Source organism: Pyxicephalus adspersus, chromosome 1, assembly GCF_032062135.1.
Source record: "Pyxicephalus adspersus chromosome 1, UCB_Pads_2.0, whole genome shotgun sequence".
In the NCBI taxonomy this organism is placed as follows: Eukaryota; Metazoa; Chordata; class Amphibia; order Anura; family Pyxicephalidae; genus Pyxicephalus; species Pyxicephalus adspersus.
Genome location: NC_092858.1, coordinates 44472937 through 44491888, shown reverse-complemented (window position 1 = coordinate 44491888; position 18952 = coordinate 44472937). Strand labels below are relative to the sequence as shown.

The 18952-nt window shown below is 38.1% G+C and overlaps 1 protein-coding gene across 1 annotated transcript in view; it reads right to left on the bottom strand.

Moving 5' to 3' along the window:
• Positions 1-18952, bottom strand: part of KMT2D (lysine methyltransferase 2D) — a 71866-nt gene that overhangs the window by 30789 nt on the left and 22125 nt on the right. Inside the window, exons 7-31 of the mRNA XM_072409299.1 lie at positions 18393-18558; positions 17589-17703; positions 17251-17432; positions 16842-16984; positions 15349-16223; positions 14186-14305; positions 13807-13917; positions 13625-13729; positions 13128-13309; positions 12289-12453; positions 12058-12167; positions 11901-11945; positions 11542-11748; positions 10756-10902; positions 10550-10669; positions 10240-10358; positions 9787-9940; positions 7907-7987; positions 6506-6625; positions 4171-4326; positions 3843-3906; positions 2783-3009; positions 2413-2486; positions 2141-2191; positions 28-1788 (exon numbers count right to left, since the gene is read on the bottom strand). Of these exons, the coding sequence (XP_072265400.1) occupies positions 28-1788; positions 2141-2191; positions 2413-2486; positions 2783-3009; positions 3843-3906; positions 4171-4326; positions 6506-6625; positions 7907-7987; positions 9787-9940; positions 10240-10358; positions 10550-10669; positions 10756-10902; positions 11542-11748; positions 11901-11945; positions 12058-12167; positions 12289-12453; positions 13128-13309; positions 13625-13729; positions 13807-13917; positions 14186-14305; positions 15349-16223; positions 16842-16984; positions 17251-17432; positions 17589-17703; positions 18393-18558 (5600 nt within the window). The remainder of the gene's footprint in view (positions 1-27; positions 1789-2140; positions 2192-2412; positions 2487-2782; positions 3010-3842; positions 3907-4170; positions 4327-6505; positions 6626-7906; positions 7988-9786; positions 9941-10239; positions 10359-10549; positions 10670-10755; positions 10903-11541; positions 11749-11900; positions 11946-12057; positions 12168-12288; positions 12454-13127; positions 13310-13624; positions 13730-13806; positions 13918-14185; positions 14306-15348; positions 16224-16841; positions 16985-17250; positions 17433-17588; positions 17704-18392; positions 18559-18952) is intronic.

The following is an 18952-nucleotide window of genomic DNA, read 5'->3' as shown; positions in this document are numbered from 1 at the left end:
GTACCATCAAACCAAAAACACTCATACCTGTCTTTGTTTCTCTTGCTCAGATTGGCTTAAATTGCTCAGAGCAGCTTCAGGGGTTCCCTGTAGTTCCGGTACGTCCTTCGTGGTACTGCCAAGAGAATTAGCAATGGCAGACATATCTTCCCTTTGTTTCTCTGCTGGAGAATTAAGGCCTGTGCGCTGGCTTGAAGCAGGGGATTGATAGGGTGCTTCCTGGGGTAATACTGAAGAAGGACGGAGTGGGGACTGAGCATAAAGTTCTGAAGTGCTACTGTTTCCAGATGAGTGTGGACTACTTGCAGGGTGAAAGGAGGTAGCTGTACTGCCACTGGGAGAGGTATAACTTTGTGGTTTGCTTGGGGTAAAATGACTGTTTGTTGAATGGGATGGTGTCATGTGGGGCTGATGAGAAGGAGAACTTTTTACACCATCTCCAGGAGAATGAGGAAAAGTGAAGCATGACTGGTTTTGAGAACTCTGATAAACACTGGTCCCAGGTGATCTAGCAAACAAAGATGCCTGCTGCTGGCTCGCCTGTACCTTATTGTGAACTTCCATAGACTGTGGATAGTTTGCACTTCCAGAAGTATGAGCAATTTGTGCAGCTGGTTTGAACACCCCTTCCATGACTGAAGGACGAGGTGGTTTGTGAGGAGGAGCAAATGGATCCCGTGATTGTGGCCGAGAAGGTGGACGGGAATATGGGTCTGGGGATTGAAATCGTGGAGTGACTGGGGATGGACAAAAGGCTTCAGCTGACAATGGTCTAGGTGTTAAAGGTGACTGAGAGCTCCCTTGTGACTGTGGGCTGGTAGGGACACGACTGAAAGGATCAGAGGACAGTGGCCGAGAAGTCAATATACCTTCTACTGGCTGAGGTCTAGGAGTTAAAGGTGGCTGGGAATAAGGATCTGTGTATGGTGTTGTAGATGTTTGCCTATACATTTCTGAATGATGCTGAGGTGATGCCACTTGTGCTTGCATGTGTATGTCTCTATGTGATGGAGCAGGACTGTGAGGTTCTAACTGGGACATACGAGGGGTTAAGGGTGCTTTGAACACATCGCATTTCATCTCGTTTGTTCCATCAGACCCAGCACTGTGTGAAAAACTAGGAGATCCAACATCATCTTTCTTAATTAGAAGCGCTCCATCTGTCTGTCTCTTTGGATCTGCGTAACGAGTGGGGGACATCATCGGCTCAATTTTAATTGAACTTTCAGACTGCTGGCAAGACCTTGATCCAGGACTTCCAACCAATGAAAGATTATCTAGGGATCCTGAAGGATAGCGTGGCTTGATAAAGGACTCTGGTTGATGATGTGGAGTGGATGAACGGCAAGTCTGATAGTCCATGCTTTGAGATGTATTTTGTGTATTCAGCGAATGCTGATGCTCTGTCCCAGAAAAAGTCTGAAAGCCTCCACTAGATACCGGAGACTGCGTGATGGAAGACGGATATCGGGGGTCCAGTGGATATGCAGGTGAACTGGGAAAGTGCTCCTGGGATGGAGACTGAGGGGGTAGTTTGAAGAAAATGTCACTAGAAGATTCTGTTCCTGGAGTGCTAGCTGATGAACGTTTTAAAAATAAGTCTGAAGAGGTAGACACTGCAGAGCCAGTAGACATAAAGAGATCTTGTCCTGATGTTCCTGTACGATAATCTGGATTCATTCCTGTCTGGGACCCTTGCTGCAGCGGCATCTGAAGCTGAAGCACTGGGCGCTCTGCTTTTCGTACTCCTTCTACTTTGGATTGCTTATTGATCTGACTTTCTGCCTGCTGTACATTCAGAGATCAAAAGCAGTCAGAATACAAAACTATCTAATGCATATCGTAAATAAAACAACAGAACGTGTATCACAATTGCATAAAGACACACAGATTTTGAGGTGCTGAGGGGTTTACTAGTTGGGATGCTTAAACATCTTTCTCCCCATCAAGCCTTTGTGTCATGAATAACCTAAATAAATAAATTATCCTATTATTAAAATATCTTCAAATATTTACAGTATAAGTACCAAAGAATGTGAAGACACAATCTAAAAGACAGTTACAGTTACAATTACTTATTACAGAATCTACCTTACTTTTAAAAGATGGGAAAAAAAATATCAAAAGAATTTATGCATACCTTCTGTACCTTGTTTATACGATGTGCTGCACGATTATCTTTGGCTTTTTGCTAGGGAGGGCAAAAAGGCATTGATTAAACTTTGACAACCACTGAAATAGCCACTACAAGGTCCACATTTTTTTGCATATATCACCCAACAATGCAAATCAATTATAACTAACTTATATATAATACATTAAAATTTATACATTGGGAACCTAAACACATATTTATACTATGCTTACAAAGGCATATTTAAAAATAAGGAAAAAAGGTAATTTAATACACACCAAATAAGGAGCTTTGTCTTGCGCTGGCACTTTCCTCCAAAGCTTCATTATCTGTTTGCATCGACTTGACCAATCTAACATAGCAGAAAATGAAGGATTAAGATTATATGTAGCTATTGGTTTACAGAAAATATTGCCAATGGCTGAAAGAAAGCAATTTAATGTAGAGCACTAAACAAAAAGTCAATCCCTTTTGAAAGAAGACATGCAAAGGTTATACAGCACCCATTGACGAAAGGCTGCATTTTGTCTAGGTAATGCGTAACTCACACAGCTGCCATTGTAGGCCTATTTATATGTTTTGAATATTCTCCTGAACATACATGCATCTGTTGACACATTTTACAGCCATCCTAATTTATTTCCTCACCTGGATAATCCTTTTTCAAATTAGGAAAGTTTTTATTGGCATACAGCACTGGGGATATTGTTGACAACTCCCCTAATTCCTCATCTTTTTCCCAGCGTTGTAAGCTGCGTTGATTGTAGGACAGACCATCATTCTCACCCTCTGTGGTTGGTGTGGTTGGAGTAGAAGCTGTGGTCCATGAGCCATCAGTGTCACAGTGCTCAGGACTGAAGAAACCACTTCTGTCCCTAAATAAGGACAAAGAAAAGACGAGCATTATTTTGCCGTATCATAGAAACCACTGTTCATTGGAAAGATACACAAGTAGACGATTTAAGATCAGCTTTTATATAACCAGCAACAAAAACCTGTTACACAAAAGTCCCAAATATGTTGTTAATAACAATTGAAAGTTATGCTATATTTACATGGAGAAAAGTTCCATCTGTTAATGGAAATAGAGAAAGGTGAAGGAAAAAGGTTAGGAATAGAAAAATTCAGTTGATGGTCTCACATCAACAAATGATCACAGAAAATCAGGTGGCTGGTCACTATAGGTAAAATACTAGTCTATGAGGGTTGGGAGAATCATCCACATGATACAAGATAACAATGGTTCTGGCTTTAAAGATTTTTTGGTAACTTACTTTCCATTTGATTACAGCAACTTTAGCTATATCCAATATGTTTTGTGAAAATGCATCATCAATTAAATTGATCCAAACAAAAAGCGAATTATAACATAGGTACTAAGGCAAACCCTTCCTTTGTTTCAGCCTAAAACATTCTTGGCCAGTCAGGTTTTTTCTTTTAGTTGCTCATTCAACACAAACCCAGAATAGCAACTATAACTGCTAGAAAAAAAAGTGACTATGCCAGTTTTATTTACATGCAAGTGCTGGACCCTAATAACCCAAATGCCTATAAGAATGGATTTTTTATTTTTACAAAAAAAAAAATTACATTTTGTTAGTGAAATAATGTCAGTGACAAGGCCTGCCACAATCTAGAAGCCCGTTTTAAGATGCATGGCAAAGAGCTGCTATGCCTTTTCAGTTTCCTATAGTGAAAGATAACATACCTGTTGTCCAAGAAGCCAGACTGAGTATAAGGCTCAATCTTTAAATTAGAAACCAAGGACGTTCCTGCAAAAAAGAAGAAAAGACCCATGAATACATTCAACTGTTAGAGAGGACAAATAAAAATGATGTTTGGCTCATGCAGGTCAAAGACACAGGCTTGCCTTATTGCCCATGTCCTTTTCTGTTACATACCTCTTCATACCTGGAACTACCAGGTAGTAGGGGAGAGTAATTACAACAAAGCAGTTCCTGCATATAGCCATCACAAAACACCAAAGGTTTTATTGTACATGGTGTGTATGTTTTAAGATGGAAATTAAAGCTTACCTTGTGTAAATGGTCTTTGTGTCTGACCTACTGATCCGCTTGTTGGTGCTCCTTCAATTCTGCCAGCTGAGCTATTCACAGGCTGATCTTGATCTGCAGTACCAAGAACATCCTTCAACAGTTCCTGAATGTCCGAGTTCTCCATCTTGGGCATCTCTGGAAAATTGTAGGACATTTGGAGAGGTTACAGAAACAGTCCTTCCTTTTTATAAATCTGTCATTTTACAAAGCCAAAAACAATCATACAAAAGGAAAAATGAAAACAGACGAAAACCAAGGAAACCCATGTGAAAAGAAAGATACCAACAAATTTGTGCATAAAACATATTGAACACAGGGGGACAGAAATATTTTACAATTACACAAAATTGATCTTAAAAACAAAAAAAAAAAATGCAATTTAATGTTTTAAAGTACATCCCCAAACAGCTAAAGATTTCCCTTTCTTTCTGGATAAGTTGCCCCTTAAAGAATATATGAGTCTTCATGCTGCAAATAACAAAACACAGTGCTCATAGGAAAACAAACAGGACTTCAAGATATCATCCACACAGATTTCCAGGGAACGACTTGAACCTGTTTCAAACAGCAGCTTAGTGGTATGCATGTAACAACACTGTTTTAGCAACAAAAGAAAGTCCTGCAGTTACTATATTACAGCAGCAAAGGCCGTTTAAATGTATGTGGGGATGAAGTCTCCAAACATGTTACTAAATATTTCAATATAGTAATTTACAGAAGACACATTCTGCCATAGTGTCACGAGTAGCATAGCATTGGAATTTGATAGAAGGCAGGAAGGTTTTTCCTACAAAGAAGTATTGCCTGCTCAACCTAGAAAAAAGTTGGTGCCCTAGGTTTAAGTATGTACGTGTGTCGGTTAATATGCATGTAGGTGTGTGTCTTGCACAAGAGTCTATGCTTGAAACAGGCAGTTACCCTGCACACCCCTAGTTGGGCAACTAAATAGCCAGAAGTGAATTTTCTCTTTTGGGTGTAAGTAATTAAAACTAACCCGTGTGGGTGAACTGTGTTCCTTTTGACTAATAAAATAAAACATTCAAATCATAGTTTTTTCAAGGTCCTAGTTTTGAAAAACAGTGTTTTTTTTCAATGCATAACAATAGAGGAATAACAACAAATGTGAAAGATTACTTGAGCTGTGGATATTATAATTATCATAGGGGTTCTCTAAAGACCTGAAAGACATTTCAAGGGGGTACCCCAGTTAAAAATGTCAGGAAACTCTGGTTTAGAGTAATGTGTATTCTAACAGGAATGAACAAAAAATACAAGTTTGGAGGGAGAATTATTCTTGTAGAAAGAAGGAACATACACAAAATGTAGAGCCTTTTTAATAAAGTAAAAAATAGAGGTAAAATGTTTAGGTAAATTTGCATTACTGGCCCTTCTACTTCACACATTAAAATTGCAATTCCTGAACCAGATTGCTACCACCATTTAATGAACATAGCAAACTATGAATACTATAGGCACTGAATATCCAAATAGGGCTGCTTTTGTGTCTGTTTATAGAAGCCATGAGTACAGATTGTGCATGTCTTTTGTGTAAAACATGAAAAAATAATTATCATGACAAGCTTCCTGATAAGTGAAATGGACCAGGCTGAACGGAATATGAAGTCATAGGGGGGGGGGGAGCAGCATGTGTATAAAATTTATCACCAAAATCTCTATTCAATGCACCCAGATGGCATCTAAAACTAGAAATGTAAGGAATGGCACAGAGAATTGCATGTGCAAACTCTTCATTACATTGCTCACTGAAGCCTTTTACAAAGAAAGGATCCCACAGTCTCTTAAGGATAGCAATGCACACTCCCTGTGGTTTTAATCTTGCATAGTAAGTACATTTAAATAAAAAAAACAGTTTGGCAGCCACTAAAAATCATAGTTGTAATTTTATCCATACCACATCTTAGGTTACATTCAGAATCTGGACTATTATTACTATTCACACCTATGAGCATACAATTTACTGCTATATGATATGCTGATATATGTTCATATTCTTTAGTAAATCAAGCCCATAATCTAAAAAGAAAAGGGATATGTAATGAGGGGAAACAAAGACAAAACAAGACCTTACAGAATGGCTGGCTCTTGTGTCATTTAATGGGATCATAACGAACAGACACACAAACAATGACACATTGCTACACAGCAACCATCAGGGCAGGATCACATTAGGACCTGGAAAAGTGTCAAAATGTAATGAAAGGTTTTTCTGAGATCTGTTGCAGAAGCAAATTCCACCACTTCATTTTCAACACACCACAAACAAAGACGTTTGGGGTAAGGCTGCAAGACCAACCCTCCATGGAGATTTTATCCAGATCTGAGCCGAGGGCTCCCTCTGGCAGCGGCATCGTAATTCTCTCTCCAGTGTGAGAAGCAGCAGCGACGTTCAGGACCTCGGTTTTTGACGTTTCCTCTGCGGAGAGGGGACGCCAGGTAAATATACTATGCCCAAAGCGCAGTAACACAAGAAGAAGGAAACAAAACACTAGCAAAAACCCAGACCAGAGAATTAAAGCAAATAAACTTGATAGCAAGTCACAAAGATATAGAATAAAGCATTAAAAAAACTCTCGCTTAACCCTAAGCAACATGAAAAACATCATGAGTGTTATTTTGCCAACATAAACAAAAAAAGATCTGAGAGGTTTCATAATCTCAACTAACAAAGCTGCTTCCAGTAGTATTAAGACAAAAAAAACAATAAAAAAAAAAACAAATCATCAAAAACTATTAAAAAAAACTGCCCAGGAAAATAGGCACTCAACTAAATATGATGTTGAATTTCAGTAGAAATCCATATGCAGACTAAAGACAGACAATCAACATATCACATTAAAGGCTTTTACCGTTTTTAGTGGATTAGGTAGTTCCACAAATATCCCTAAATCTGCCTACAAACTCACTGCTCATTTATGTTCTGGGAACAATGGCAGTGATCGACTTGATAGTTCCAAGAACTCCAAGCAGCTCCAGGATGGTATGAACCTATGTTGAAAGTATTCAACATCACTAAGGGCATCCTGCAAATTAAAATAAACCTTTCTTGACAAAAACAGTCTGCCATCTGTACTTCCCTCTCAAAATGCTACTACAAATGCTTTCAGTACTAACAGAAGTCTTTAACTTTAAAAAGCTGCAAACAAATCTGGAATCAGTGGCTCAAATATCTTAAGTTATGATAACTGCAACAATCTCTCCCGGCACAACTACTTTAGTTACATTTATAACCACCTTTTTGAGCAAAACCAATTCAAGCAAAATGCTAAAGACACAAAATTTATCAAATGTCCAAGCAGAGGCTCAGCATAAGAAACAAAATTAAAGTAACTGGCAAAATAATTAAAAGCAGAAGTCCAGCTAAAATATTTTTTCACTTCCAGTAGGTGACCCTTTAAAACCGCAAGGGTTATTAGCTTGTTTTGTGTATGGGATAATGCAGTCATGCCAGAAGCCCTACTTCTCAGACCATCATCCCCAGGTATAGGTCTATGCGCCTTTTACTGCACAGGATGATTTTAGCATTGATCACAATCTGGAATATAACACAGGCAACCCCGTATTCACAAAAATATTAAGGCTAGGTACAGCATCTAGGACATTGCTGCATTAAAGCTACCACCATTCTTTTTCAGCTCATAAATTACTTAAATTATTTATAGAGTACTAGGGAAATCAGCTCTCAAGTTTTCCTAACCTGGATTTTCAGTTTTAGTTTCATTGCTGTCTGAATCTTCATGAGGCAATGCAGAGCTTGAAGCAGGTGGTACAGGGTCTGCTAGTAAGAAAACACAATAGTTAAGATTTAACTTCGACAAGGAACAGTAATCTGAGAACCTTTCAAAAGACTATGAACATATATCTCTCTCTGTAAGTGAATATGTGCGTGTATGAGATCCTGTGACAAAGCACTTAAAAGTTCCCACCGCCATTCTCCAACTCAGACAACATAATATTTCTGGGACTGCAAAATAAAACCTCAGATACGGTGCTTAACTGCATGAGGTACACAATTCAAAATGTGAATAGCTGCATCATCACAAGGGTGCTTTTATTTATAACGCAACCAAGGTAAACCAAGGTGAAATAAAGAGAAACTTAAATGCTGCTATCGCGAGCTTCTACTTCTGAAAGTTTAGTTGACCATTGGGTCAAAACCAGGACTCCAAATATGCATTCTTAGATTTATATAAACGACAAGCTGCTGAAGCCATCGGATCATCAGAAGTAAGAAAACTTCAGAGTTCAGCAAACACTAGCAAACTTTTTTTTTGGAGACAAAAGCCCACTGGCTGGTACACTGACCCACTGGCTGCCATAAGATACTAATTTGTGGAAGGAAAATTGAAGTCAACATTTATCTGCTTATATACACAAACTGATCAGTGTCAAAGCCAGGGGGTGGGCATGATATTTAGGCAACCAGCTTCTTTAGTAAAATAAGTATAAAATGGCAATCTGCATGACTAAACTGAATTGACTATAATTGAAACATTTGTCAGGTTTCACATTACAATCATCCTGATTTTAAAGTATAGGTTTAAACCAGAAGTCTTCAACTACAGATTTTGGTATAAATCAAGTAATGAGCTGTAACTTCGCAAAATCATTTCTTACTGCATTTAATTGTCAAAAGTCTGAGTAAAATTAATGTGTGTGGATCCTGGCCATCAAAGACCGAGTTAAAGACCACTGTTCTAAACCAGCGGTAGCCAACCAGTGTTCTGCGGCTCTGTGCGCCCCTGAGCAGAGTCCACACAGGGGGGCGCACTGGCCAGAGCCGCGGACCACGTCCCTAATACGGATCGCAGGCTCAGGGCAGGTTGTCTCTCTGGACACAACCCACCCACTACCATCGCAGGCTCAGATCTGAGATTGGAGAGTGGACGGATTCTGAAATCATGATGTCACTCTGGGGGAAGTTCCTTCCCCTTTAAGTGACACACGGCTCCCCACGAATGCGCAGTCCGGAGCTGGTAATTTTAGTGGTCTGTGGGTTTGAAAAGGGTGGCGACCACAGTTTTAAACCATATGCCGTTTTTCCCTTGAATGAAAGCCAATTCTTTTATATGAACATTCACTCACTGTACATTAGTTTATAAAACTATACCCACCTTTTCCCCATGTAGGGTGTTACTTCGAACTCAACAATATTTTTCTGGTTTTAAGAAAGTTCATGCTGCAGAAAACTGCAGTATCTACCAGTTGCCAAGTTGTAAAGCACAATTTAAGTGCAAGCTTACGGTACTAAATACTCTAAAAGTTTGTTTTTTGATTCGGAAACCATTTTCTTTCTGGTGCATGTTCGGTATATTAAGGAATTGCTATTATAATCTTTGATGATAAAAAAAAAAATCTTACTTTATATTCACCTATAAAAGACATTGTATTACATATTCGGTGCTTTTTGCGTGTTGTGTTTTTTTTTTTGCTTAACTATTTATATGTATTTTCTTTATATACTTTCACAGTGGTCTATAGTTTTTCTCCGTATCCCCTGAGGAAGCCCATAAGGGCCTTCCTCATACCCTCCTTATCAGCATCTTTTTATATTCTTAATAAATAATATATCCTTACCTGTGCCTGTCTGCGGGGGTTGCGAATTCTGAGCTGGAGCACCAGGTGCTGGACATTGTATGCTCTGTATACTTTTTGTCTTCTGAGGTAAGGGCCGAGCAGCAAGAAGGGCTTGTTTACTCAGTTCCATTAGCTCCTTCCCAAAAAAGGCTTCCTGTTATGGATGTAAAATGGAATTATGAATATGAATTAAGAAGCTATGAAGTTTCAACAGTCAAAATTTAGGATAGAATGAAGCAAGTGGCTTATTTTACATTCTACATTACATCGAAGTTTTACAGAAGTATCTAAAAACCTTGCATTTAGGAACTGAAAATCTAATGTTTTTGTGTCACATGAACTGTGCTATTGATCTTCAGTTTTTTTGGAAATGACAGGATATTGCTCTGTAAAATGATTGAAGTGCATTTTAAATTTAATCAGAAGAACCCACATACAACTTTAGAACTTTACCTGAAGGTATGCTGGAAACATATCTTCAAGTTTGCTCTTTTTTCGCCCTCTTCGTTTCTTTTTCTCATCTGCCTCCGTAGTTCCTTGCTCAGCACCACCTTCTGTAGGCGTCTCTGGAACTAAAATAACCATGAAAAAACAGGATAAAGCAAAGCAAAAAGTGCAATTGAATTGAAATACAATTACTGGGGGAGTTACAAAGCAAATGTTAGTTTTAAAAAAAAAAAATCAAAAAAAAAGGCTAATAGGGAATGCCTTTAAAACACAAATTTTCAGTCTTTTGGCTAACACAAACTGTGCAGAGCCCTACCATCATCTGGATGAGTTTGGTCTTGGCCTTGGCTCTCCCGGAAGGCTTCTAAGAAAGCAGCATGCCCTTTTTTTGACCGTGTGTGGGTTTTTCTTTGTCGTATCATAAAGCCACCAATGCCTATGAGGTGAATTTATCAGTCATCAGGTCTGTACACAATTTAAGTGAAATGTATCAATGGAAACAACTCAAAGAATGAAAAATACCTGGCCTATACGGCTTTCTCTTTTTCTTTTTCACATCTTCTGAATCCTCATTTCCCTTCCCTGTTTCCATGTCCTTTCCACCATCACGGTCAGGACTGCCAGGAGGTTCTAATTTGATGTCACACTCCATGGATTCATTATGGCACCCTGAAACCAAATATAGTATCACAATAAGGCAAAAATAGTTTTGTCAAAACAAACTACGTGAACATCAAAAACTTAATGTGTACATTGTTGTCAATCACTTTATGTTCATTGAGTATTTTTCTGTATTTCCCACCTAGAGTTTCCCTATTAGAAGTATGCACACTACTCCTTTCTGCAGGCTGGCCAACATGTAATTATCAGCAGCGCTGTCAGGCTTTTGTGCATTAGCTGTACTACAGGATGAAGAGTCTAATGACAATACCACTGCAATTTTGCTGCCGTCAGGCACATAACTCCAGTCGATCCATCATGCAATGCCTTACCAGCTCGACTGACCCCAGCTTTACTGTACTATTTGATGTAGGCAAATACATGAGCTACAGGAGGGGTTAGTAGAAAGCACAGTGTTGTGATACCAGCCTCTATTTTGACATAAATAGGCAAAGGTACATGGGACATGTGCTCTCAAACACACTGATTAGGTCACAAAGAAGCCATACTCGTGTTCAAATGTACCTAAGGATTTATCAAAATATATGTACTTATATAATTTTAGTTAGGAATTAAATGGCAAGGGGTAATTTTACAATACTTTGATACAATGGGATGCTTTTGTAGAGCAATATGTTTCAATTATACCTTCTCCCTTTTGCTCTTCGCATTCTGCATCATCTTTCCTTTCCTCAGAAATCCCATGTTCTGGACAATCCAAGAAAATCTCTCCACCAGTACTAAGCCGAGAGCGCCTAGGCTTCTTTTTCTGGATGGGAGATAAGGTGAGACTGCGCAGCAAAGCCATTCCAGCCTCTGTCAGCCAAACTCCTTCAAATCGGAAATATTGGGGCTCTACAATTATTGGGGGGGGGGGCGGGGGGAGAGAAAGAAAAAAAAACATTTTTGATTTTTTTTTTTTTTTTTAATGCCAGGAATGATTCTCTTTAGGGAATACCTTTGCACAGTATGTAATTAGATTTAAATAAACATTGGTCAGTACGTACCTGGCTCCCTAACCTTAACTGGGCTAGGTGGAAGGATTACAGGCGCTAGAAAAAACAAATGCAAAACCAATTTTAATAATTTATTGCATTTCTTGACATAAAACGCTGTACTAATTATATGTACAGTAAGCAAAGAACTCTAAAACATTATACATACGAAGTGGTTTCACAATGAATGGCTGACAAGCTGTGCAGTCAAAGCCTTCATCTGCTGCCTGTTCTACTTCATCTTCTGTGAACAAGTTCTCGCACACGGCATGGAGCCACCTGTATACACAAAAAAAAAATTGAATGTACCATTCATACTGTGTGGAAGAAGTGAATGTACCATTCATACTGTGTGGAAGAAGCAAGACACAGACTATAGAATAAAAAGGACAAAACTTGCCTTTCACAGTTCTGACACTGTATCAGAAGATCCTCTTCTTGGTAATTGAGATGGCAAACTGGGCAGCTAACCAAACTACCACAGGGTGCACAGTGTGTGTAGTTATTCTGCCACTCTGCATGGAAGCCTGGGCTTATAGATCCACACTGCATGCAGCAAACACACCTAAAAAGGTAAAAATGGTTTCATAGTCAGCATTTACCTATGTAAACTAAAGAACAGGAAATGCCAAGGGTAATTTACACTTTTCATTTACATTAAATCTATTACTCAACATTTCCTTGCACTGTGAAGGAGAACAAGAAATCACACCTAAAAAAGCATATACTATTACAAAAATGCATCAAAAAGTCAGTCACATGAAAAGTTCTCCATTTACGGTGTTCTTTTTGTTCCACCAAACACTGAGAACTACTTTGGGTGAACAAAGGTATCTGTAGCACAGCAGTGCAAAATAGAAAGTTAACAAGCAATATAATTTCTCCTTTAGAGATCAGACATAACTTTAAAGAAACTTTTAATAGGATGTATGATTGCATTGCTAGTTCTCTAGTGGTCCAATGGCTGAAGTCCTATTTAATTCCTAACTCAAAGCAAGTACAAAGATGGGAGCCCATACTTAACTGCTCTGCCTTCTATTACAAATCGTTTCCAGGTACAGGTTTCCTCCATATATACAGAATTGCAAAGTACATGAATATTATTTGAAAAATAGATAACCAGTCAGACTACCACATATGAAAACAAAATTATGTTAAAATAGAATATATAAAAAAAAGGCTGAAAGACATGGCTAGTACAAGAGGGTTAATGTTGAGTATATGTATGGCGATGCTTACCATTTGCATTTCCAGCCACCTTTGGGTACAGTGTGAAGAGGTGGGTCAAGGCAGTAAGTGTGGTAACTGATGTCGCAGTCATCACACAGAAGCAAGCGAGAGGGATCTGTCGCTTTGCCACACACTTCACAGACAATGCACTCCACACAACGCCAGCCTTTTAGTAGCATCACCTTAGTAATCTAAAATAAGAGGAGACAACAATAAAAAATTAAACTAAAAATTATTTAAAAAAAACAAATAGGTTGAATGAGAAAAGGAGTCTCTCAAACCCCCACAAGTTACATAAGTTCAATTATTTGAGCAAATAAAACCAATTATCCAGACCAAAAAAAATGTAGTGGACAAAAACATAATGGTTACTTTAATTTTGATTAAAAACCTTTTTAGGTCAGTGTGTGATTTTTGATCACCAGAGCCGCCGATCCAACTTAACCTTTTAGGATAGCATTGTGTAAAACATTACCATTTAATAGGTTTCTTTATAGGGTTATTACCTTGCTGTTTACACAATAGGGGTGATAGCACTGAGAACATTGTGAACACGCCAAAAGATGCCCTTCGGAGCCACGTCCAAAACTGCCGCAAACCACACACATATCCTAGGTAATAAAACAATGTTAAAAACCGAAATTCACAGAAAGTGAGCGACAAAGGGATGGCCAGCATAAAACCTCACCTGCATGAGTACAAACTTGTCTGTGTTGGAGAAAAGCACCACAGTATTTTGCATTGTGTCATCTTCTTCCTCTTCTTCTTCTTTGCTAGGAGAACTTTCAACATCTGCCAGCTAAGAACACATTCATATTTGTGTACATGGGATGATACCACAGCCTAATGCAACCCCCCACCCCATTTATTTCGCTTCTTTTAGAAAGCTCAAGCAATTCAAACTAAAAATCATTTAGGCAAACATGTCTCAACTAGCTACATACAAGTTTTGCAACCTATTTGATAAAGTTCAAGGAAAGACTCAAGAAAGGCATTTTTCAGCATTGCACATTTGCATGGAATTCAAATGATAAAAAAATTAAAATTGCATGCTTAAGACTTCTTACCGGCAGTGTCTCTATTGAAGAGGTTGTAGATTTTAACCTTGATCTCCCTCGCCCTCGGCTGCTGCCAGCACCACTGCCTCCACGGGATCTCCGCCTTCCAGGAAAGCTGCTACTACGGCCCTATACAACAAAATAAACCAGTGGTCTTGTAAATTAAATAGTTTATTCTGGGGAAAAAACCTGATACAAGGAAAACGGAAATAACTATAAAATAAAAAATATCTTTGCCTCAATATAGCTGCCCCTCTATGGGTCTCTTATATTGAATAAATGAGAAGGGGTAGGTGGCACTGCTCCCTAAGATAAGTGCTGCCTAATTACTTATGCATGAAAACTTTGTCCTTCATAGTAAGAACTTTAGTCACTATGATTTTAGGGAGGAGCAAATGTGCCAGATTCACAGAATTCCAGGCTATACCTTTCCTAACACTATAGAGCACCCCAGTAAAAACCCAAGCCAATTTGCTCGTGAGAAGTCAGAGATCCCATGGAACAGGTTTCAGTTTGATGCCGGACAACAGAGAGAAACGTTACAAAAGAAAAAAAGAATGAAAAAAAAAAAAACTGTTGCTAAAGTACTAACAATGCAGAATTTCTGTCCACAATCTGTCACTGGTTTAATTTATGTAAGTAAACACCAAAAAAAAAATGTTTTATTGTTTGCTCCCTTTTGGATGAGTGCAAAAAGATTCATAATGATACTGCCAGAATTCCTGTGCTGTTCTCTGTCCTGTACGATTCAGTGTTATCTTAACTCTATCCCATTTTCCTCTGAACTATAAAACACACTACTGTTATAAAAAGGAATAAAGGCATAGCAGTTCTGTAGTCCTAAGAAAGTAGATAAAATACACTGAGTAGGCATTGTTGGAAGTGTGTAACTAGAAGGCTCAGTGGTCAAAATACAGCTTGAAAAAGAAAACAGTAGATACCATATCTAAGGAGTGACATATGGCAGATTTGTTCTTGGATTTGGATACTTTAAATACTCGAACAAGGCAGACAACTGACCCATAAAGAAGAAATGCTAAACCAAGTATTACCATAATTATCCTGCTGCGTATAACACAAGAATTAAGAAAAGTTGTGTGAGGTGCGTAGAATGGTGGAACAAAATTACCAATGTTCTTTTCCCATTTATTTGTAATTACACATTAACTTACATGTTTTACTCTTGATCGTCCTGGAGAACTCTTGCGTCGTGACTTCTCTCCATCCAATTTACCAAAAGATGGATCATAAATCAGGGAGTCATCAGTTTCAGGCATAGAGTCTGTGCAGAGCCTCAGAGACCCATCCTCCCTATGCAAGCACATCTCCATAGAGAGGGACCCGCCCTCAGGCTCAGGTGAACATAAAGCATCCGAGCCATGATAGCTACCGATAGTATCTCCTTGGCTCAGATTGGAAATCTCATTTACAATGTCTGACTTTATGATAGTGCATCTAATAGGAATATGAGCTTTGCCAATAGAAAAGTCCCCAGCAACCTCTTGACCTACTGTGTGATCTATACTTAATGCTTCTATCTCAGCCTTGCAATGAGGTTCGTCAGAGTCCATAACCATTTCAGAGTCTAAAGCAGATGGCTGCTCAGACTCACTACTCAAATTATCCTCTTTTGTCCTTGGGGGACTGCAGGACGTGGCACAGTCTCCACTCCCAGAATCCAAAGGCTGCATGTCCTCAGTTAATGAGGTATCTGCCCAAGTCCTATCAGGAACTGAACGTATTAATGATGAAGTCTTAAGAGATGGATTTGGTGAAACTAACTGTACGTTTAATTTCACAGCTTGTGTTTCACTAGGGCCTTCTTCCTCTACTTCCATATCTTCATCTTCCACCGTCACTAGTACAGGAGCCTCCTCAGGTGATGGACAGGAATCTATTATCCTCTCCTGAGGTGAAGGTTCTGCCTCCAGTGGTGGTGGACTTCTGGACTCAGTTGGTGGTAATGGAATATCAGGAAGCATCTCTGGAGCCTCTGCCGCTTCATTGTCCGAGGTGCCCAGCTCATCTTCTTCTGGTGTTAAAACATCTACAGAAATAACAATCTCATCAAACTGCAAGCCATGGATAACCAATACAAAAATACACATTTCAGTCAGTGTAGTATACGCAAGAAACTGTGATTAAACTATTTATAGATACTGATGACAAAACCAGCTGTTTCCAGATGCATAATGTAATCAGTTCAGCAAACTTTATAACTTTCTACAAGTTTCATAAATTACCTACATATGTATTAAGGGATGGTGATGGGACAGCTCTCTTATCTACAGCTCCCAAAAATGACTAGTTTAGAAGAAGAAAAAACTGGCCTAAATATGCACCAACATGGCTTTCCTCTGAATAACCTAAGGGCCTGGCTGTCTCGTGTTTCAATGTTTTCTAAGCCACTTACCAAAAACAAAGACAAAAGAAAGTATTGATCTGCATGCTTATTCCTTGGTCAATGATTCAAAAAATAAAGACACAGGATAAGCATTATTAATCAAAAGCAGAGGTTAGCAAAGGCAAGTTCACAATAAACCAATAGGTTGTACCTCACCCTGCATAAGTCATTGCATGGAAGGTAATCTTTTTGTAATGCCAATGGCCTTTTAGGTCAAACTATCTTTTAAACATAGTCCAAAAATCGGATCCGTTTACCAACCTAGTGGTTTCTCTTCACATTCTGACAGGGCTGTGTCCTGGATCTCACTGCTTTTGTCCTGTTCATCTTTCTTCGGTTCAACAGATTCCTCTTTGCTACATGCTGGACAGCCTGCACTGGGTACGCAATGTAAATGGTGGAACCTGGGACCACAACAAAACATATTACAGATTAATCCGTTGAATAGAATAGAAGAATTTAAACAATGACTACTTTCTATTTAAATTATGGAAAAGCAAGACAAATATATTTCAGAATACTATTTAATGCAGCTTGATAATTAAGTGCCTAATACAATCAAACAATAAAATGTATCCATGTTAGGTATTTCTATAAGTAAATTTCTTGAGTACCCACTAATATAACCGACAACTCAAAGACAGTGGAAATACATCCAGGAAGAACTTACTTTGAGCACATGGAGCACTGTCGCATATTTTCCAATAAATCAGACTGATTGCAGCGTACACATGTCACTGATAGACTTCTTTGCTCTTGGCATTTCTTGCACACAGAATAGTTCTCAAACCATGGGCTACCAGGGTCCATCTGTGATGCCCGACAACCACAGCTGCGACACACTCGACAATTCTAAATAAAGAGCATATACATTAAACAAATTACAAGTCTGAATACTTATATTTGTACTGTATTAAAGAGGTTAAAAAAATCAAATTTCATAAGCAAAAAAAAAGTAGCTGCTCAAACAAAACACTTTGAAATTATTTAATCGAAAAAATAAATTACCTTGCACTTCCATGAGCCTGTTGGCAGATCCTCAATGGCTGGCTTCAGACAAAAGGTGTGATACCCTTTATCACAGGCATCGCACACCAACATCATGGAATCCTCACCAGGTTTCCTGTCAGGGAGAAAGTTATTATTGCAATACTGTGTCTTTTTTGGGGGGGTAAATCATGCAGCCTTCCTTTATAGTCAAGTCTTGTATCTAGGACAACGGTAATATTAAGTCATCTCTTGTATCCAAAAAGATTGAGAAGAAGAAAAAAAAAAAAAGACTAAAACATTATGCAGGCTCTAGATTTTCAAATAAATGATTTTTTTCAATCTATGACCGCCTGCAAAATGTTTAAAAACAGATAAGATTGCTAAAAAAAAAAAACACTAAAAAATGCTTAATATTAGTGCTGCTACATGTAACAACTTTAGATATGGGAATATATCATCATACATTCATTTACATTTTGTTTAATAGGATTATTTCTGCATTTGACATGCAATCAAAAATTTATTAAATGGTCTGTTACTTATGCTGAGAGAAACTAAAACAGTTTTGGACTTGTTTCTTCAATGTAAAAAAAAAAATAAAAAGTTAATTCCACATTAATCCAAAAATGTAACCCTACTCAAAAGCAAGTACTAGAAAGTCTACATGAAGTACTTAACTACTAGCTATATTTCAAAAATTCACTGTTCCAACAAACATGTTCAAAGCAAAGTCTTCTTGTACTTGACTCATGGAAAGAACAGCTCTTATGGTACTGAGAGAGGCTGAATGTGTAACAAAACAGACTGGTACTTAAAATTTACCTGCACGTTTGGCACACTTTACACTCGGGACACTGCCAGCCACTTCGTTTTAGAGGCGTAACTGTGATTTCGAGACAAGAGCCATGATAGTGCAATCCACAACCAGTGCAGAAAATGAGATCTGGGGTGTCACCAATCTTGTCACAAAGCATGCATCGAGAATCATCTATCAAGAAAAATAAAATGTGTATTAAGATAACTGTTAGCACTACAGAACATGAGTTAATAGAATCTTTCTTTAAAAAAAAATACTCCCCAAAATAAGTTAGCAGCTATTCACACATTTTTACAGTTTCAATTTCTCATTATTAAAATGTTCATTTTTTGTGGTCTACCTAAAATAATTAGGACTTAAACCTTTAATGTGATAATATCGATGGAAATGCTGCTCCCAATAGTAAAGCAAAGATAGATGACTGTGAATAAAAAAAAAAATATTGTATTGCTACCTTATTCTGCAAGAGCTACAATATATATATATATATATATATATACACACATACATATATATATATACATACATATATATATATACATACATACATACATATATATACATA